At 33.7% G+C, this 23536-nt stretch overlaps 1 protein-coding gene across 4 annotated transcripts in view; it reads left to right on the top strand.

Moving 5' to 3' along the window:
* The window catches only part of LOC129803298 (somatostatin receptor type 2-like), a 59559-nt gene that overhangs the window by 19326 nt on the left and 16697 nt on the right, over positions 1–23536 (top strand). For all 4 annotated transcript variants that reach the window (XR_008751852.1, XR_008751851.1, XM_055849748.1 and 1 more), the window contains exon 2: positions 14852–15491. Coding sequence is in view for 2 of the 4 variants with exons in the window: in XM_055849748.1 (XP_055705723.1) it covers positions 14922–15491 (570 nt within the window). In the remaining 2 variants the exon portion in view is untranslated. The remainder of the gene's footprint in view (positions 1–14851; positions 15492–23536) is intronic.

Raw genomic sequence — 23536 nt, 5'->3', positions numbered from 1 at the left:
TTCAGATAGAGAAAACGGTGTTTTACGAAGGTGTAGATGAATAAATTTTCTATGAAAATATGTATGTCCTCTAGGTATTTTTTTTCAAATTTACGGAAGCCTGTGATGAAGCGAATCAAAATGTGATAATACCCCATTACTGGTACTATTTACCCCAGAATTTTTGAGAATGGTCACAAAATCGCCTTTTAGAAAACGGCTCGGTAAATGTATTTCCTTACAAAATAGAAGAAAATTACTTTCACAAAGTTCTAGAGCGGTAAATTTTCTATAAAACTGTGCTATTTAGAAATTTTGGAGGTACTCGGGTAGCCTATAAAAAAATAAAATATCCGTTTTGTGAATTTTTGCCCCAGTCTCCCCTAATATTATGCAAACCCATTCCGTCTTGATTGTTTTTTTTTTTAATAAAATTCATTGTCATTGAGTTGCCAGAAGTCTAAAAAATATGATTTCTAGTAATGCGGCATGCCAATGTCACGGTTACAGACTCACTTTTTCGTCAAAGCTCTCTTGAGATTCCAACAAAATTTGTCAAACGGAATTGCCAGAGTGTTACAGAATTACCGTACAGAGAAGATTTTTAAGAACCGGTACACACTACAAATGAATTTTCATCTGGAATGCTTTTCCACTGTCTCTTAAGATTCATAGCACCTTGCAACAAATATTTAGATGTTTACTTTAGTGATAATTACGAAGATTGATAATGTTTCTTTTGCTAAGGTCATAAATTTTATTATGACAACCGTACCCGAAACCAAATGTTTAAACCAAATGCTTTCCCTATTTTATCTACTGATACTCCACTTGATTTTAGTGAAACAAAATTTAATATTTCTGATTTATTTTTGGCTTTGACACTTGTCAATTCTAGAGATTTTGGGGATATTTTATACGACAAATTTAAAAGGAAAAGCTTCTACACCGGAAATAATGATTCTCTCATAAAGTCTTTGACATGATTGCCATAAATCAAATATTTGACCCTTTTTTCTCAAATAAATCAGACAAGTTGACAGGAACATGGATTATTAATTTCGATATATTATCCATGTCCTAAAAAGCTTCTATGTGTCTTTCTCATATGTGAGAGCGATGATAGACAAAAATCGCTTTCACTTTTGCGATAAAGAAGCAAAAAGAAAGAAGCGCAGAAAAAGGAAATTTTCCCTTCTGAAAGGAAATTTATTGTACCCAGAGAATGTATGGGAGAAGAAGAAAAAAAAGGGAGGAAAGAGAGGCAAAAAGTTCTTTATTCTTTTGGTTAAGTGAGGTCTTACTTTTGGGTGAGGGAAAAAGGGATTCAGTTTGGGGCCAAGTAAAAATGAAGAAAACTAACCCTTTTCAAATATTTGGGGTTGATGCGCGGCATTTTTTGGTCATACTGGAGGAATAAAGCACACAAAAAGGCTAAATCTGAAGGGATGTTTGGGTGAATGATATGAACTTTTTTGCCTTTGGTGAACTCTTTTTGGCACCACCCAACAAATCTATTATTGATTCTAAATGGACTCTTCGTCGGCTATTCTCGATGGTGCAATTTATAAGAATAAATTTCACTTTCCACCCGCCAGTTAAAAAAAAAACAACTGCTATGGTGAAAGGAATGATAGCTAACTCTTTACAACTCACGTTCAAAATTCTTGAAAAGGATAACTCAAGAGTAAAATGATTGGGATGGAACATAAAAGGAAAACAGAAAGTCAGTGGATTTTATCCTCTAAACGCGTTGGTTTATGATATACCTCAAAGAGCTTTCGCGATGGCCATAAAAAGTTCATTCAATTAATTCATATTTTATTATATAAACGCAAACCACGTTTTGTTTGTCCTCCTTACATTCGAAGACAGCCTGAACGGAGAGAGAGAGAAGAGCGAAAGTTTCAGTGCATTGTGCGGCCGGGATAAAGTTTCGTTGAAAGCACACACATAAAACGTAGATGATGAGAAAGCTCTAACAGTTGCTATGGGAACTCTTAAGGTGCTTTTCACACATGTGAGATGAGAGTCGCAGTGGCAGAAAATTGCTCAATGTCCAGCGGCTAATACTTTCATATCTAGAAACACTCATTATAAATTTTCTAAAATACAGGCTATCTATCATAAAATGTAAGGCCTCAGCCCCTTTCATAATGGTGAATTTTGAAATTTTCGACTTGCTACATTTTGCCCCTTATGAAACTTTTTAAACGTACAAAGTTTTAACTGATTCAAGTCGAGAATATAGAAAATAAAAATCTTTCAAATTTTCCCACAAATTGAATCTGCAATGAAACAATCACACTTTTATAAGCTGATCTAGGCTTAACTGAGAAACCTCCACACAAAATTATAATAGCCGGATAGTAAAAAAAAAATCACACAGCAAACGGGATATTAGATCGATCAGTCAAAACTTGTAGAACATACAGTGAGTGTCAATAGTTTGTTGCCTAATGGATGTTTGAGAAATCAAGTGAAAAAAATGATAGAAAAAAATACTTTTCCAAATTTTTCTTTTTGCAGATGAGTTCCTTGTAATCCGTAGATATTATTTATAGTTTTCAAAAAAATAATTAATTTTATTTCATATCAAAAATAATTGTTTTCCAAAAGTTGGTTATTTTTGAAAAATCAAAAGTTTGTTGCCTCATTAAAAAAACTAATTCAAAATGGTGAAAACGTGCAACCAACTTTATGTAAACCGGTTACATTTTGAGCTTATGTCATTTGATAGGCAAATGATGGATTTGTACTTTTTTAAGGCTGTCAATGGTAAATATATAGGTGTAAAAGTGATGATAAATAACAAGAAATAATCAGTTTTTTGATAATTCATAATTTAGGTTATAATAGCAAATTACAAAAAGTTGAAAGGTGGGATATTGTCCAGAGATACTGCTGGAAGGAATCGGCGTCGCTTAATTGCCAAATTTTATGGAAATTCATGAAAAGTTATACATAAAATGGTCAAATATTATAGTTATGAGGCACGAGTACATCTGAAAAACGCTACTGGTAGACCCAGGGTTTCGACTCAGAAAGTCGATAACCGCATTCTAGGTATCTCTGATAGTAACCCCATGATGTTTGCTTCAAAAATTCAAAGTCGGCTGGTTACAGAAGGCATACAGGCTTCAAAACCAACCGCAATTTAATAAAAGTGGTAAGAATAATTACTTGGTTTGCAGGTTTCCATTGGTAAACAAAACCAATCTGGTTAAAAAGTTGTAAATTCACTTGGAGCATGCTAAAAACGTAAAAATACAACCTCTTACGCGGTTTGGTTTTGCTTACCAATGAAATCTTGCGAGCCAAGTACCTATTCTTATATTTTCTTTCATTTTGAGTTTGATTTTCGAAGCATTTGAAGCCTGTATGCCTTCTGTAACCAGCCGACTTTGAATTTTTGAAGCAAACATCATGGGGTTACTATCAGAGATACCTAGAATGTGGTTATCGACTTTCTGAGTCGAAACCCTGGGTCTACCAGTGGACAATATCCCACCTTTCAACTTTTTGTAATTTGCCATTATAACCTAAATTATGAATTATCAAAAAACTGATTATTTCTTGTTATTTATCATCACTCTTACACCTATATATTTAACATTTACAGCCTTAAAAATGTACAAATCCATCATTTGCCTATCAAATGACATAAGCTCAAAATGTAACCGGTTTACATAAAGTTGGTTGCACGTTTTCACCATTTTGAATTAGTTTTTTTAATGAGGCAACAAACTTTTGATTTTTCAAAAATAACCAACTTTTGGAAAACAATTATTTTTGATATGAAATAAAATTAATTATTTTTTTGAAAACTATAAATAATATCTACGGATTACAAGGAACTCATCTGCAAAAAGAAAAATTTGGAAAAGTATTTTTTTCTATCATTTTTTTCACTTGATTTCTCAAACATCCATTAGGCAACAAACTATTGACACTCACTGTACATGCTCGTCTTTGAAAATTCCTCCTACGGATAGTCAATTCTAATTCAACATAAAAGCTGAATAAATTTGGCTTCACCAAGACTTCACAAAGGTTTTCGTTACCCCTACTTTATAAGTCAATGACTTATCCCCAAAGGATTTAAAAACTATTACACTATTTTTAGACACTTTTGCTACTAAGAATGCCCTGCTTCTTTTTAAGGAGCCTTACGACCGAGATCAGATTAATTAGGAATTTTAAAAACTCAGGGAGATAATCTCCTTCCGGGTGCGTCAGTGGTGTTTCTCTTTTCAGGGACACGAAAAATACACAGGATTCTTTGGCAAAGCTTTCGGCGCTCTAATAAAAAAATTACCTCCTTTCTAGCCACTGAGGAAGGCGCACTGCAGCGCCGAAAATTTTGGCAAAGAAACCTGTGTGTTTTTCGTGTCCTTGAAAACAGAAACACCACTGACGCACCCGGAAGGAGGTTATCTCCCTGAGTTTTTAAAATTCTACATAACGTCAGTTAGGGTAAAATGATATAAATTGGAATTAGTGTTACAAGTTGGACAATTCGCCGGTACAAGTTGGATATGGCTTTTTTCTTGATAAATACAGTACAAAATTTGTTTTTAAGCACAAGAAACCAAATTATAAAACTAAAGCATTAAAAATATACAAATAAAAATGAAGTACTAAATTTATCAAGACAAAAAGCCCTGTCCTAATTGTACCATTGTCCAACTTGTACCACTGTCCAACTTGTACTACTTTACCCTACCACTCGAATTATTTAGGAATATTTTTTTTCTTAAGTAAATTTCTGTTGATGAATTTATTCTATAGCGGTTTAGACTAGAGGTATTTATTTGCCGGACTGCAAGATAAGGCAACTTATTTTCTGATCTTCTTTTAAAACTCTTTCGAGACTCTACTGGGTATAGCGTACACAAAGGAGCATTACTGCCTTACGCCCGGTATACTAGCCGTCACTAGAGGCCGTGAAAATAGCCGACAATTTATCCGAATATAGAGACCGATTTTCCAGGAATTTTCAGGAATATTCTTATCAGAGTAAGAAAGTAGTCTGATAGGATTCGTACTAGTTTCTTCGTCTTGTTTTCGCCTCTTCGGCTGAACGAATCCGTAACAGGACAGCTCTGGAGACTACAGCGGAGCCTGTAGTACATCTCAATTCAGCGTTTTGATATTGTCCTCCTAGACCATAAAAGTGGAATAGCACGAAGCGTCGCCGTGGCGCGATACAATTGTTGTTTCATTGACAGTTCCGTTTGATTTCATCAACCCATAATGCATGATTCCCCGTTGGTCCCACTAAACGATGGGCATTGTCTTCCTCCCTAAGAAATTAGGCAGTATTCTTTAAGTCGACTTTGATGCTTCTCCAAATGGAATTTAAGACGTTTTGTATTTGGGACACTTGAACCATATCCATTTCTTATCACCTGTGCCAATTCGATGCTGGAAACCGTGGAAGCCCTTGTCTTCATACCCCAAACGCAAAATTTCGGATGTGGATTTTTTAATTTTTCTCGTTCTTTCAGTAAACTCTTCCTTTCTGAGTCACATTTATTGCTTCCGAATGTTACTCTTATTGTCTTTATTCAATAATACATCCAGATCAGCACCATCAGTTGCTCTTGGTCTCTATATCCTCTACTTCGAAATCGCCAAATTCGAAGCATTTAAACCAATTTTCAAATATTAACGTGCATGGTGTAATTATAATCAATAGTGATGATCCAAGATAAGCTTATCGTGTAAATTCGATTGTGAGTTGAATTTTGGGGGTTGAAAAGAACAAACGATATCCGTGTACGAGCAACACTAGTAACAGGTGTAAATACACACTATTTCCTTCTTAAAGAAAAACAACAATTTTTGACGAAAATTAAATTTTTGATAAACTCCTTTGTGTACTTATGAGTCTATTTGCCTCGATAACTCATTTTGTTCTTAAATTTTCTGTCAGGAGCGTCTAGTGTTTGTTACGTTTTTCAATAACAGTTATTTCTTGCCTTGAACGATTTTTCGGAAACAAATGTGAAAAAATGTCCAAGCTGATACCGAGATCAGAAAAAATGTCTAAATGTCTTAGTAATTTTATCGATTAAGACAAGTATAGATTCATTAGAAAGGTCTTCGAATCCCAAACAAAGTTGAATCGGCAGCAAGTGATTTATTTTAGATATTAAATTCGTAAGTATTGATGCAGTTGACGAAACAATTGACGAAACTTTATAAGTAAAGAATCAGAACTCCGCTACATACTGCTAAAAATAACAGGATCAAATTGATCCAAATTTGATCCTTTTGCAAAGAATGGATCAAATTAACATGTTTTATTATTATAAATATGCATTCAGAGTTGGAAACTTAATCCATCCTTTGCATAAAGGCTCCGGCACACCTTTTAGATCGGGAAAATTTCATGAAATCAAAATTTGCATCCCTTTCTTTCTCACACGCTTTGCATATGATTATCTCATTCTTTCATACTTCAAATTTGATTGAGTTAAATTGAATTTCGAGTGATGTTTAAAGGAAGAAGAAGAGTGCAAAAGAATGAGATAGTCATATGCAAAACCTTTAAGAAGGAAAAAGATTCTAATCTGTTAAGCTCGGATTGGTTGCAACTCATGTCACAAAAAAAAACTTATTGTAAGTTAGCCTTATGCTTAGGAAACATTGTATCCTTTAGGCATGAAATAAACTTCAAATTGAATTAAATTTCGTTTTCAGGAAATTTTCCTGATCGAAAAGGTGTGCCGGAGCCATAAGGATCAAATTTGGATCAATTTGATCCTTTTATTTACACCAATGTATATTTGGAGCATGTTTATCACTAGCTTCTTACATCTCTTTAAGAGAAATGAATTTACTTGAGTTCGCTCGTGTTACTCTTGGAAAATTAGTCGCTCAATTAGATATTTTAAGAGCTCATGTTGCATTTTATATAGCTTCCTTTTTTGTGCACAAGGGTAAGTGCTACAATTTGCATTCCTTAAGATTTACAAGGTCAGATAAAACATTTTTTACAGGTTCCATTGTGAAGAGATTGTCCTACATATCTCTAAAAGTTATTGCGCCAAAAATTTTATAACATAACTCAATGAGGGAGAACTGCTAAAATCTTCTATTATCTTTTTGTCTGCTTTGCAAATTACTTATTAAAATCTGAAGTGCTTTATCTCAGGCCTTTTATGTGTTCGCCTCTTTTCTTCATTCTATTATTATTTGCTGGAATTATTAAAATCCACATCCCATAGATTTTTTAAGTCGTAAAAGAGAGGTAGAGCTTTTCAAGAAGATTTATGTAATATAAAATTTTAGTTACAACCAAGTTAGGCTTTGTTTGTTAGGGGTTCGGTGGTGGTGCCTCTATCGACTCACACCTCTGTCACTTTTTATGACTCTCACACAGCATTCCACATTTTAATACAGCTCCTTCGGTAGCTCCTTTTTCTTATGTGCTGATGCCGTTGCATCTTTCTCATACATAAAAATGTATATTCTGTACATTATCGTTGTGTTTCACATTTTATTGCTGTTTATATCATTTCACTGTGCATTATAATACATTAAATGTTTTCACACCCATTTCACCCCACACTTATCGTGTCCTCGTTCCCACGCTTTTCTAAAGTGGAAAATTGCCTTCCAAGTTTGGCGAAATATTATTATTTGCAGAGGCGAAACCCATTTCTTTGATGGCTCTAAAAGACCCATTCTTGGTCTGGAAAATGAGTGGGAAAGCAAGAAGCCACAGAGAATCCTTAATTATTTGCAACAAATTTAACCATTTAGCGCCTCTCACGTTGGGGGCTCATTATTTAGCCGCGTGCGCGAAAGCTCAGTGGTTTGAGCGTGATGGATCGTCAAGTGGGGTCGCCGGGTGGATCGTTGATAAATTCTCTCTGGGGTCCTTTTTGTACGTTTCCCTCTTCTTTCAATATTATCCACAATGATGTATACAAAAGTCATGGGAAATCTTTCCCTACATTCTCTTTCATTCTCTGTTCAACTGAAAAATCCCCATTTGGCAACTTTTATGGGACAAAGAATGGTTAAGATCCGCAAAAATGGGGAAGAAAAGACCGAAGAGACGCGCTTTTTATGGGATTTAATATAAAAATTGTCCTTTCTTTTTCCCACGACCACCCTTTCAATTGGGATAAACGATTGATGTGACACTCTTTATCTTTTTCTCCTGGAAGCACAGGACGTGAGGGTATATAAGAGAAAATGGAGGAGGATCGAAGGACCAAACAAAAGAAAAAAAGTATGAGAAATTGTTTATGGTTGAGAAATTATAATAATTCCGACAGAGGTCACTCCACCCTCAATTCACATCATGCTCTCTATTGGAAAAAACACTCAATTTATAGCCTCCCTCAAAAATTTGAATAATCCTCCAGAGATATGAAAGTTTTTTTTTTCTTATATGTGGCACAAGGGGAAAAGAAAAAGCTCCGGAAACAACTTGAAAAGCACAACACAAAAAAAAGAACGGAACATAAATTAAGATCTAAAAAAGAGATATCATATTTTTTGCCTGTCGTTTTTTTCTCCTTTGCTGACTTTAGTAACACAGAAAAAAAAATGGAAGGATACGAGATTATTTTCATTGGAATTTATGTTGTCTTAATCTCCTTCTAAAAATCTCTTTCAGTAGAACTATTGAAAAGAAAGTTTATTATCCACTGAAAGTGTTTTCTATCTCTTTACCAAACCAACCCCACAGGCATCAGCATTTAAATAGAAAAGATTCCTATACCCCTTTAATTAAATCAGAAAAGTTTCATTTCGCCGAGATCTGCAAAAGCTTTGAGAGCTTTTTTAATTGGTGTCATTTTGACACTTTTGAGAAGCCATACGCTTTGTCCCCTGTAACACTTTGAAATCGACAAGCAGAGTAAACAGAAGTGCTAATTTTGAAAAAGTGTCACTTATAAGAGAAGGAAAAGTTTTCACAGAAGATTTATGAATGTTGCTCAGAGGCAAAAGTTTTCCCTGTCAGACGACAAAATAATTACAGTCGATTCAGACGAAAATTGACTTTGGGAGAAATTGCGAACTTGATAGAGCAAAGTGTGTTACAAGAAAATCAGTTTTCGAGAAAACTATTTATCAAATTAATGATAAAAGTGCTAATGTCACTCTGCAACTATTTTCTTCCCAAGTGATATATTTCATGAAAGGAATACGTAAATATTTCGTAATTGAAATTACTTCTGGCGCAGGTAACCCTACTTACGTAAACCTTACATGATTATCACGGTATAATACCTTACGTCAGATTTTAATTGACTTAATTATGTTAGTTTTACAAAACCCATAATTTATTTTATAATACTATTTTTCAAATAATTCCTTGGAAAATTTTTATATATCATATTTTTATTATTTTCATAACAATAATCTAAGTTTTACTGCTTAAACTCCTCAGAGAGAGCAGTATATGTAATCCCTCTGACACGCTGTTTGTCTGTCCAGCCGTTACTACGCCTAGAGGCCAAACGGTTAGAGATATTGGGATCTTCGGAGAACTCCCCTCCATATATCGAATCTGGGACCATTAACATACCTCTTATTTTCCCCTCCAAAAGAACATTTTTCTAGGATTGCTCGAAAACGCGGAGTGCGATTTCTTTTCATTTTTGGATATATTTTAGAGGTTGTCCAGGCGAACATTTCGTCCATATAGGCGGTAATGTGACACCTTTGAATTGGGGTACCTTTATAATTGATGTTTTCCCCCATTTTTAAATGAAACTGGGCCTTATCATCACACAATTTATCTTCACAGTTGCTTTGTGGTGCTAAATTATCTGATAATAAGATCCAGTACTATTCAAAAATAGGAGAAACAAGCTCAATTTTAAAGGTACCCCATTTCAAAGGTGCCCCACTTCCCCCTAAGAAAAATACCCAAGCAGCACATCTTGGTTATTTAACTGTTGGATAACGTTTTTATAACTTGCTTGGTTGAAATAACCGTTTTTTAACGTTGGCATAATGATAATTTCTAGTTAAGTTACTTTTTTGCTGCTTGGGTACCGTGGAATCAGTTCTAATGTGGTTTTTCAAGGTCAAAGCTTAAAAATGCACTACAGAGCGTATTTCTCAACCTGGTATCAACCATGATATCATGTTTTTGATCGTTGGAAAGGTCTTGGAACTTGGAATTCCCAACAAGCCTGAACAGATTCTAATCGGTAATGAACCGGTTCATTTGGTTTTCGTTGGACTAGCTTTGATTAGCTACAACCCGTTTCGAGTTGTAGCTAATAAAATTCTCTATCGAACCCATGAAACAGATTTTTAAGAGCAAACTTGGGTCTCAATTCTGAGACCAAGATCAAGATCCAAATCAAGAAAAATTTCAACATTTTGGTATTTTGAAATAAGAAAATCAAAATCAAGATGTCAAGTCTGTAAAATGTCTTGGAATCTTGAAATCTAAGACACAAACCATGTGGATATTAAGATTTGCAATTCTGGAACCAATATTTCAAGATTTCAAAACGTAAAATTTCTTGTTTTCTTGAAGTAATTCCAAGAACCTCTCGGAGGTGCTTGGAATTTTCAAGATACTAAGAATTTGAAGAGTTTCAAACGGAAATGGCTATTGATGAGGAATATTTCTATAAGAGATGGTACAAAAAGAGAATTACTTTGTTTTCAAAGTAATTTAATCGCAATGGTACGTATTTCTAAACATATCGAAGTACACCACCCTGAGGATACCTGCAAAATAATCACATCTTGCATAAGCATTTCTTAGTTTATCACAGGTCACAAGTTTGGTTTACACTTCCTGTACTCCAGTTTATGGTCTTTCATTAATTCTTTAATACGTCCTATAATTAATTTTGCCAATTTATATAACTAAATTTCAACAAATTCAAGATATTTGTCAGATGTGACGTTCTGTTAACTGTGGAAAATCTTGAAATCTTGGTTCTTAGCTAAGACATTTTAAGTACAATAAATACTTCGCATCAGAATACGAAATCTTGATTTTGGAAATATTTGACAGCTTGAAATTTTGATCTTGATCTCGGTCTCAGAATTAAGGCCTTGGTTTTCAAGGAATTTTTGGTAAAAGTTGTTAAAAAATGCAAAATTTCTATGTATTTTGATGGTTCTGACACATATGAGGGTACAGCGCCTCTGGTGTTCATTTTACGAAATTCATCGGTTTTTGAGAATTGTCAAAGGTCTTCAACTTTCTCTAAGCAAAGAACGTAGTTGTTTCTGCAGAATCGGGGATATAGGCGCCAAAGAATCAAGCAATAGAAAACATAGCGTGAGAATATATCGACAAAAAATGTTCAAAATTATTGTTAAAGTATTTTGATCGATGTTTTGAGTGATTTATAAATCGGTTCAAATCGGTTTGTGAACCGGTAAACTTAAGAAGAAACTGCCCAGTCCAGTAGGAAAAACTCTGCGAAAACCTTTAACTCGTGAACACTTCTATTTTCCTCTTGAATACAACCAATATTGATATAGCATCTAATGGCCTCTACACACTAGAGAAATTTATCTCCATATTGAAGAGTTTCTCCTACACAGGCGTAGGAAATTTGCTTCAATATGGACATAAATTGCTCTCGTGTGTAGAGACCATAAGTCACGGGTTCGAGCACTTCGCAAAGCCTAGGACGCTTTGCCACCTCTTTTACTATAAATTAGATTGGGGTCCTTTAATATCTTCATTCATACAATATGACTTAGTTGGTGAAAATAAGAAGAAAACGTGAGGTGAGACACGTGAGAATTTTTTTGCTGACATAAATCTAAAGTAAAATTTTCGTAAAAAATCTTACCATGTGGTAAGGTTTGTTTTATAGGAAATCATACGCTATTACTGCAGCTACTCTATTGTGCAATTAATAACTTTATTATGAAATTATGTATGATAAGGTATATTAACTGCTGTTTAAATAACTTATATTTTGCATATTTTGTTGCTTGGGTTTGGATGAATATTGGGTATTGCATATCCAAAAAGCTTACATGCCTGAACGTTTATATTTTTGGCCTTGTTTTAGGAGCTGTGAAAAAACACAAAATCATGAATTTATTCCTATTTTATATTCTTTTTATCTACCTGTTTATTGTAATATAATGCAAAATCTTCTTCACGTTTTTGACTTGCAAGTAAATCCGATACTTGAGTTCATCCAACAATTTTTAGTATTAATTTAGAAATTGTTGCATTGCTAAAACCAGAGAAAGCTCACAAAATAAACAATGTAGTTCATTGGTTTGAAGATATATGCACTCTTCCACAGTAAATATACATTAGAGAAGTTCTTAAGGGAAGTATCTCTGTCTGTCTTCAGGCCACTTAATTTAATTTCCAGACAATGCCTGACAAAATGCTTCTGGCAAACGACAATGTAATCAGAAACCCCTCCATGAAACTTTTACAATAAATTTACTTTTATTAACTGTTTGATAATTTTATTACTTTTCTTATCTCTTTCGAACACATTTTATTTCTCTGTAAAATGGTGCAGTACGTAAATTTTGTCACTCTTTGTCTTTTTGATTTAATACATTTTAGGGGTGAGAAAAAGTATTGAAATTTCAATCATATTTTATGCATGGTTTGGTTGTCTTGCTGAAATGTTCACAAAGTTTCGATGATAAATGGCCTCAATTTGGCAATTTCTGTTTTTTTATAGCCATATTTGGTAATATTCATTGATGGTAATATAATATTGGTAATATTCATTGATCATATTGTTTACTCGATAGCTTTTAGAAAAATATATATTTTTTTAAATGGTTTGTCGGGAAAACTTACATTGTAGGGTAAGTGTGCCAAATTGCGGCCAGCTCGCAATTTCGACCACCTTTTTTGTTCCTCGAATTTCCATGAAATTTTAGATTTTACATACTCTAGAGATTATACAATGCAAAATAATAACAAAAAATGTAGCTTCGACAAACGAGATGACGTGAAAAAGTCATTGGAAAAATTCCCGAAGGGCAAGGAACTATGAGAATGAAGGTGGCCGAAATAGGGCACCAAAGCTATGTCTATATTTTTATTAATTTTAAAATGTATTAAGAATGATTTTAGAGTAAATAAAGACGATAAACTCTTTAGAAGGTTCCAAGCAACACTCTTTAAGAAGAAAGAATAAAAAAAATCAATTTGCATTTAAAATATTACATTTCAAACTTGAGACTTTGACGCTTGCATGCAACTATGTCGAAATTTGGCACACTTATCCTAGAAAGTTCTACAAGAAAGACAAATTAAAAATTACAATTCACGAAGTATTCGTTTGAATTTTATCCTTAAAAAAGTATAAAATAACATTAAAAAATTATGATATATTTCTACACCTAAAAAGTGTTAAAGTTATGAGGAAAAAATTTTATTGCAGCCTCTTTTTTCTCAGTGTGTGCATGTTTTTCTGACTGTATGTAAATATATTCCCTCTTTTAAAGAGGTCCTGGTCAACATCCCGAGTACCAAAATCGCGTATGACAAAATCCCGAAAGACAAAATCTTGAAAGTTAAAACTTCGAAGAGCCAAAATCCGGAGATCCAAAATCTCGAAAATGCCGAAAATCCCAAAAAGCTAAAATCCCAAAAAGCCAAAATTCCAAAAAGGCAAAATCCCCAAAAAACCAAAATCCCTAAAGGCAAAATCCCAAAAGACAGCTAAAATCCGGAAAAGCCAAAATCCCGAAAAGCTTAAATTTTCAACGTCAAAAATTGTTATAGCTACACTGAGTGAGAGAAATCCGAAAAAGTTAAAATAACATTTAGGTGTATTATGGGTTAAACTTACCCTTTTTCATGTTAATTTTACCCTTAAAAAGGTGTAAAATTAACATTAAAAAATGTTAATATATTTTTACACAAAAAAAAGTGTTAAGGTTATGAGGAAAAAAAGTTAATCGCACCCCCGTTTTTTTCTCAGTGTAGGTATTCCCACGATTGCACCTACGTTTATTCAAACCAAAATGAAAGTTCTGTTTTGGGAAATTATTCTACACATTATCCTCAGTGTAATTTCGTCCCTTTCAGGATTTTGCTCATTCGGGATTTAACCCATTCGGCATTTCATCCCAAATAAAATTATTATTAACTTCATAAAAAATAAGTATTTTATTAAGAAAAAGTAGTCTATTTCTTGTATTTCAAGAACTTGTGTTTTTGAGAAAAAGTAAATCTTTTAAAGTAAATGATGACACGTTGTTTGCGTGGGTATTTTATCCTGCTTAACTACTTTCTATGTTCCATCTGTGTCACTTTGATAAAATATCAGCCTTTCAGAAGAATCTGAAGTTGATGGAGCATTACATTTGACTTTCATTATTTACTAATTTCCTAGATAAGCCATTGTAACCATCAAGAGATGATTTTGAATGTCACCATGAAAGTCTTAATAATGAAGATGAATTCCCGACTTCCCATCCTTTGCTGCTCCTTCAAATGTCTTTTCGCTTGTGTTAATTTAACCCTTGTCTCAATTTTTCTTCCTGGTGCCTTGCGGTGTGGCCCACTTTTTCACTTGAACTTTTTCCGGCTTGGAGAATAGAACATCCCTCTCCATACCGACAATTTTTGTAATTAATTAAATTCCCTCACTTGTTCGCTATTGTGTGTCTGTTATCGCACCACAAGAGTGTTTATATTCCTTCTATATTGTGATATAAGAAGTTTTCCTCCCTATATTTTTTTCTCACTTCATTTTCCCATCATTAGTGTCAGTGGTGTGTTGTCCCGGAACCACCCCTGAATTTTTCCCATCCAATTGCTCCACATAGCATGAGGGTGTGTATGTGGCAGTCAATAACGAATTTGGCACCATTCCTTCCCTCACTTTTGCAATTATCTCTGGACAGTTGATGGATGTGGCACATTTTTCAGGTTGCCACGAGCAGTGCGTGAATCCTCATTGTAAATCTCCGTGGGCTGTGAAATTGACTCCGGGGGGCTCATGGGTGCCGAAGAGACTTGGTCCAATGGAACGGTCGGTGGTGGAATATCCTGGGTTAGTGATGGTGTCAATGATACCATCAGGGCCCACTTTTCTTGCCCATCGCTTCAGAATCCAGCGGGCAATTTTGTCTCGATGCTCCTCTACGCTGTGGTGTGCGTTGTTGGCCTCTGCGGTAATACCCTCGTCATCTACGTTGTCGTTCGTTTCACCAAGATGCAAACCGTCACCAATATGTACATCCTCAATTTGGCCATTGCGGATGAGTGCTTCCTCATCGGAATACCCTTTCTCATCACTACGATGTACGTGGGCGAGTGGAAATTCGGCAGTGCTGCCTGCAAGGGCTACATGATCAGCACATCCATCACCCAGTTCACATCTTCAATCTTCCTGTTTATCATGTCGGCCGATCGATATATCGCCGTGTGTCATCCTATATCGTCACCGCGGTATCGTACACCTTTTGTCTCCAAGATGGTCTCACTTGTGGCTTGGGCAACATCTGCCCTCACAATGGTGCCCATCATGCTCTACGCCAACACTGCCCAAACAAATCGGAATCGAACGGTAAGTTAAATGTTTTACTTGTTTTAAATTTTTAAATCTAGGTTTATTTTTATTCCATCGGTATATCGATCTTGAATTATATCCGGAACCGGAAATAGGGAATATTAAAAAAATCAAGAAAATAATTATTTTTTTAAAAAATTGTAAAGTTCTGGTGGTAATATGCAATATGTAGACTAAAAACGTTTTTCAAATTTGTAAAAGATAATAATTAATCTACTTGAAGAATACCCATACCAGGGAACGAAAGCTCTGGAGACAAACGAATTCTTTTCGAATTCGAAGGGCACTCAGTGGGTCAAGTGGTAGAGCACTCGCTCTATGATGCGTGTGTCCCGGGTTCGAATCCCCTTTAGGTCATCAGGAATTTTTCTGGCGTTAAAGGCATTCAGATTGTATTCAGTGAGCTTCACTGAACTTGATTCCACGGGCATGGGACTGACAACCTCATCCCGTAGAAGAAAAAATAATAATACATGTCTAAAAATCCCCTTGTGGGAAGGCCTAGTTCCTTCATGGAATGTTGTGCCAGCATTATTATTATTATTATTAATTGCTCACACTGAATTTTTAACAAAGGAATTTCAACTCAAATCTTATTCAAAATTTCACGTATTTAGTGTTAAAATCTTCCAAAAAGAACAAATATTAAGATAGAATTCATTATTCATCAAATATTGGAATAAAAATCCATAATTTTAATTAATTTATTTACAGTGTCCAATTTTATCCTCAAAGTGTCCAAAATAAGAAACTGGACAAAATTATGAGCCTTTCCCCTATGTAAACTCAATATGTGTATGCAGATCAATAAAAATCGTTATATATCAAAAAGTTTATCGCCCGAATTTCTCTCAAGTTCGGGTGACATTTCGGTCCCAAATGCCCGAATTTGAGAGAGTCTACTGTTTCAACAGAACTGTTTAAACTTGATATAATTGAGAGAGCAGTTATATATTTTATGAAAAGGTCTTGAAATTTCTAAGCTGATTGTGTCGGTTTCATTCGGTATTGAATCGGTGAAATACCATTGATTGTATTATTTTTGATTTTTTTCCTTAAATTTTATGTTTTTTTGGATCAGGAGGCCACAAATATCAATTTCTGGTCTTCGGTGACCATTCTTCAACTGACATTACCTATAATTTTTCTCTCTCACCTTTCTTCATGATTCCCTACTACCATCAAATCTATCAAAATCAAATTTATCAAGTGATCATCACAAAATCAGGTGAACTTTTCGTCGAAAATTCGCCATTTTGAATTTTCGAAGAGCATAGGTCAACCACTCTAAAAGTCTTAATTTTCAACGAAATTGTTTAAATTTGGATTTTTTGAAAGGTTTTGAAATTCTCAACACGATTACATTATTGGCTTCAATCGGTAATGAATCGGTAAAGTATCGAAAATTGAATAATTTAGATTAGTAATCAATAATTAATAAAAATAATTAGATATTTTTTCTTTGACTTTACGGTTTTTCGAACCTGGAGTCCAAACGGTGATTGATATTGATGTCCGATTTTCAATCACCCCCATAAATTAAACATTATCCCGAACTGGATTTTATTGCAATTTGTCCTATCCCCCAATTTAAACCCTCCAAAATTATATTTTTAGTTTATTTCAAAATTGTTCCTACCGATTTTATTGTTTTAGTTGGTCCAGGTATATATTCTTAGATAGTTTACCTATCGATTTAAGTAATAACAAAAAAGTCAATTTTTCCACCTTTGTAATTCGGGAAATCCCTAATGAAAGCGTCGATATTTTCCTCTTTATGCACACAGTAAAAAATTGTGTGAGAAATAAAGTTTTGTATGGGAAAAGTTGTGTATTGTCACAAGCATTTTGGTTGTAAATTGTAAAATTACTATCATATTTGTAGTACGATACTAACATAATGCTAGTAAAATTAAGTTTGTGTAATGAAATTTGTGTATTGGAAAATTTGTGTGAGAACTGTCAAAATTTCATTGTTTACTATTGCAATTTTTCTAAGATTTTAGTCATTTTTCGCAATTGTAACTGTGTAATTGTCTTCTAGAATTATTCATTGGATTCTTAAAATATGCCTCAGTCGTAAAAAATGAGGAATAATTATGTAATAACAGAAAACAGAGGAAGCATCATGTAAATTAGAAAAATTGGCGATGCAACTCTTGGCCATTTGCTTAAGAGAAGTAAGCAAGTTCGTGGCACAGCCGGAAAACGCGAGACCATCAACGAAAAGGTTAGGGGTTCTAGTCTCACACTCTCTTCCTGTTTTTTTTTTTCTTTTTTTTTGTTCTTATTTTTCTTTTTTTCTTAGTTTAATACGGAGACTTTTCACAGATAATACACATAAACCGAACAAAATTGCTCTACAATCAAAATTATATTCAGGAAGCCATTTTATAAAATTGACGATACACAACTTTGCCAATACACAACATTTCCAATACACAAACCTCACAACGGTAGTGCTCGTGCAAAAATTACCAACGATAGTGGTTGTAAATTTTTTTACTGTGCAGAGTCCGAGCAATATTAAAAAAGAATTTTAAAAATGAATTTACGATTTTGGTTGCTGAAAGGAACAGTTTATTGCGCTCTCACTGAGTTCTCGCAATAAAACGATATTTTTACTGGATATATTTTTTTAGTATTCAAAATGAATTATATACTACACAAAAAGTTTAATACAGTTTTTTATGAGTTTGAGAGCTATATTTGTTGAGCATAACGAAACATGCTTTAAATTAAAAGTTTGCTACACTAAATCCAAATTATACTGTTGTGTGGCAAATCTGAAAGTTTTCAAGGAAGCCAAGTTATTAAGGTAGTTTATTTTAACTCTTGACAGTTTGATCTTTGTAATCTTTTATTAACTGAAAAACAACTAAGTGCTCTTTTGTATAAGCTATACTTTTTGAAATACAATTAAACTTATCTGCGTATAATCTTGAAGATGGAAATTTTTATTTGAATAATCTTTTCCTTCTGGAAAATACTTGATGTAGAAATCACAAGTACGAGTTGTTGAATAATGTTTATCATTTTTTTATGAATATGTTATGAAAATTCCGACTTTCATTTCTCATGAATATTGGATCATCTATTCGGTGAGTCAATCAATTACGCACCTGAGAATTCTATTGACAAACACTCCTGAAATTCCTTTCTCAACCTACAAATTGATCCATCCCCATTTGTCTGATTCCCTCTCGATTGATTACACGAATTCTCTACATCACTCTCAGAATTCCCGGAGCTTGTCATCTTCTGGGGAATTTATGCTGTGGCAAATATGAGTAGATATACAATGCGATGATTCTCCCGGGGGTAAATATTTCATTCGCAACAGGGGTATGAGGATTTAAGTTGAGAATTTTTAAGGAGTTTCCTGGGTATAATACAGAAAAGTATGCGTATCTTTTATGAGAGATCTTTTTTTATTCGCTGGGAGGCCAGATGGTGGAAACTTTAAAACTTTGCCATAGCTGCTTTAGCATCTGACGGATGTCTTTAAGTGCTGGAAAAGTTAGATATAAATGTGGTCAGAAAATGGAAGTGGTTATTCTGGGAAAAGGGCTTGTATTTCCTGTAATTTAATTTAATTCAATGCTAATATTTCACATTGAAAAACATAATTTACTCTCATCTTTCCGTTAGAGGATGTTAAATAACCCTAAGAATGACTCTAAATGGTTTTCATCTTTTTTTTAGTTTGACAAGTGACTTTTTATTCATAGTTAGCTCCATTTTTTAGTTTTAATGATCGTTCAAGATCAAATCAAAGACCCAAAACTTTTTTAAAGTAGGGGAAAGCGCGCTACCTCCGGACGATTTATGCTTCGCACAAATTTTTTTTCAATCCGTTATAAATTAATTTGGCCCATTATAATACTATATTTTAATAACTGGTCTAATGCCTCTAATTTTCAGAGAAAAGCTTAGGATGAAATCTTTAAGGAACATAGAGAAAAAATTGTATTATTCGGAACTTGAGTTGTCCGAAGGTAGCGTGCTTTCCCCTAAGTATGGATTTATTTGAAATACTTTTTCTCAGAAATTCGAAATTATTTTAACCTATAATGGACCGACGATAAGCAGGTTACGAAATGCATAAATAAATTGTCCAGCTTTCCAGCTTTGCAAAATGCTCGAATTCACCATATAAGTAGAGCTCACTGTGTGTTATAATTTCACATAGTTTTGGAGATTTGCTAGTTTACTACATTTTAGATTTTTTAGTTAAAAATAGTTCATTTTTGTATATGTTGACCTTGTAACTTGATGTAACCCTATAGCTACGAAATTTAGCATTTGATACTGAAAAAAATGTGAAAGGATACCAATATCAATTTGATCTGATGTAACCATGATGGAAATTTCAATACATTCCAATGAAATCTAGGTTTGATCATTGTCTTTGGATCTAAATAGTCCCGTAAATACCCAGTTTTCTTTATTGTATCCTTTATGGCGCTGCGACATAGAGACGACCTTTTCCTTAAGCGGACGCCAGCCCACTGACACTTCGTTTGCCGAAGCAATTTACTTAAATTTGCATTCGTACATATCGTTTAAGGCAAAGGGTTAAAACACAATACAATAAAGAAAATTGAGTCTTTACGGGACTATTTAGATCTAAAGGGTTGATCAAATCGCTAAAGGCATAAGCGATAAGGACATAAGGATATTTAACCTTGAAAATGCAATTTTTCGGTCATAGGTACCTAACAAAATGTACATTTCGTAACAAAATAAAATCGTTTGTTTTGAGGAAAACCAAAAAACACAATTTTGAGGATAGGTGGTTGCGAAGTAAAAACTGAAAAACTTAGGAAATGTAAACTTATGGGGGTAACCGAGGATCCAAAGACAGTGTCTTACTGATTGATCTCTAATTCGATAACAACTCTTCTCAATGGGTCCAATTCTATCAGGTTTGCGGTTCCAAGACCTTTCAAAAAAATCCCAATTTAAATAAATCGGTTGAAAAATGTACACTTTAGAACGGTTGAACTTTGCTCTCTATAAATTCAAAATGACGATTTTTTGTCACAATTTTAGAATAGTTATGAAACATCCGAAAATCAATTTAATTACTTCAGCCAATTTCAAGAAAAGCAAAAAAAAAAAGTTAGTGAGGGAAATGGGAATATCCTTATCTCTCGGAAGAATAGACAAATAAAAAACAATTCTTTGTTTAATACTTCATTCCTATTTACTATACAACTTTATTCTCATACTAAACAATTAATATGAAACCTTTCATGCAAGATATGGAATTGAAATTATAATTTAGAGTATTTAATGGAATATTAGTCACACATGACGTTTTACGACTTAGATAAAAAATAGGGTCATCAAAGAGTCCCACGCTTTGCGAAGTGCTCGAACTCGTGTCTTAGATGCTATCCCTCAAAAGTACTTTCGCATCATTTACCGTTTACCGGTTCTCAACCGATTTAAGCCGATTTGTCAATCACTTGAAAGATCCCACAAAATAATTTTAAGAATAATAAAATTCATTTACGGACAAAAATTACTAATCGGTTCATAACAGGTTCATTTCCGGTTCACAACTGATTTGAATGGATTTATTAATCACTCAGAACATTTCCCAAAATAACTTAAGACTAATATAATTGAATTTCGAATTAAAATTAGTTATCAGTTATGAACCGGTTCATTATTGCTTCAAAACCGATTGGAACCGGTTCAGTTTTGTTAGAAATTCCAAGACCTTTCCAACGAGCCCAAATATGACTCCATTCGCCTGATAAATGCGCTCTCTAGAGCCTTTTTTTAACCTTTGTCAATGAAAAATCGTTAGTTGGAATGATTCAACGGTATTTCCACATACAAATTAAACCGGGATTTTGTTTCTGGAACAAATCTTTGCGAACCAAACGATTTCACAAGAAAAAAAAAGACTGTTTTTATTCGTTCGTTTAAACATCTGCCTGTTTGGCTATCTGTATTTTATTAGAAATATAAATCAAACAGTTAACGATAGTAATTTGGGGTTTCCGGAAGACCGTTAAATTAACCATTACATTTTTCCTCTATCTCAGGTTCGACCATTATCACTTCTAAATGTTTTAGATCCTTCAGAAACTCATTGTAGGGGAAAGTACTCTCCCTTCGAACGTTCATGCCTTCGAATAATGTGAATTTTCTTTAAGTCTTCCTAAGAGACTTAAACATTTCTTTTAAATATTATCTAGCTTATTATCAATTATTGATAATTGAATTAAATGGAATTAAATAATTGATAGTCGAATTAAATGGTTTTTCGATATTGAAAACTGTAAAAGCACTCTAGAAAACGTATTGACGTATTGAAAATCGTATTGAAACAAGCATGGACTCATTCGAAAGGCCTTGAAATGTCAAAAATGTATAAGGTGGTTTCAAGCTGAGAATTCGGTTACGTACCGGTTATGAATCGGTATTCAATACTTGAATCTTATTCGGAAATTTCTCTTGGAATATATAGCACTAAGTTATTTTTGGGCATTTTGCAAAGCCAAAAAGCTTTGCTATCATTTTCATTTAAAAGCGCATTTGAAAGGCTTGCAATATAATGCAATCAGTCATGCTGTGCATTAAAGGTTTAATTAAATTTCGACTAATTAATGTCACATGAAATTCACAAAATACATGGGACAGTGATTTTCACATATGAATACATTGTAAATTTTAATATGAATGCAAATTGATATATAATAAAGTTTTAAACCACCATTTATTATAAACAAAGTATAACTTATTCCGAATTTTGTGATACTTAAATTTATATATTTTTTTAATTATATAAGATTTGTTTTCTTGGTTCTCCAACTTTTTGTACAATATAGCAAAATCATTCCCAAAACTTATAATATCATATAATACCGCAGGAAAGTTTGAAGATTTCAGTTGAATTTTTTAGCAATATCCACAATATCTCATCAGATTTAGTGGAAAAATATTCATGAGGATTTAGCTACAGGAGGCTCTTTTATGCCCAAAATCACCAAAACGAATTTTCTTTTTAGAAGATTATCTCTATTATAACTTTATTTTTTTTCCTGAACACGTGTATTTCCCCGATTTTTCCCTAAAGTTTGTTGAAAATCCTTTAAAAACTAAAAACTTAATATACTAATACTAAAAATACTGAGGAAATACAATAAATAATTAAGACGGGAACCTTACACATTAATGGCCGTGCTGCTAAAGTTTTTTTTGACGAAATATTTTATGCATGGTCTTTTTATTGTTCATCCCCAGGGAATTAAAAGAGTGAAATATTACAGCCAATAATTAGCAAGTGTGGAAGCATTTCACAACAGTCATTTGGGTCATTTTGCCCATAAAAATCCTTTTCTCTGGAAACTGGAAGACAAAATTTAAGCATTCTAGACAATCGTAAATTACTCCCTCATTTGAACCACTGCTAGAAGACTTTGAGAGAGAATTCTTAACTCGAATGGGTGGCAAGTTAAAGTCATTTCGTGGTATTTTTACTGTGGTCTATTTCTCGTCGTATTTTATTAGGAAGAAGAGCTAGACGAGCTAGACAGATATTTTCAGTTATGAGATTTTCCGGAAGTCGTAATGTAAATTGCGGTAAGACATTAACCATTCTCTTGAACCTACCTTAGAAATTACAGTTTCTATTACTTGTTTTTCTCACAATTTTTGTAAATTATTATTATTAATTGGTGTTGCTATTGTCCAGCGCCTATTCTATCAACCCCAATGGAATACAAAAATTTAGAATTTGACAAGGACATAAGGAGTGACGATCTTTATTTTTACTTAAGTCCGTAATAAGGTCTAGTGGCCAAACGATAAAAGAACAGGACTTGAGGTTTTCTGCGAGTTTTCGCAAGTTGCCCTTTTTCTATGGCCCCAAGGGTTGACAACAAGGGGTATAAAAGTGACTCTCAGAGTGGCGATCCGTGAGTGGCGATCGTCAAAATAGTACCGATCTGGAGCTAAAAAACGACAGATTGGCATAATATTGCCAGAGATCGGCAGAATGACGCCATTTTTGGAATAAGTCA

The sequence above is a fragment of the Phlebotomus papatasi genome, chromosome 2, assembly GCF_024763615.1.
Source record: "Phlebotomus papatasi isolate M1 chromosome 2, Ppap_2.1, whole genome shotgun sequence".
Lineage (NCBI taxonomy): Eukaryota > Metazoa > Arthropoda > Insecta > Diptera > Psychodidae > Phlebotomus > Phlebotomus papatasi.
The sequence above is the reverse complement of the archived record's forward strand: the minus strand, read 5'-3'. Positions and strand labels throughout refer to the sequence as shown.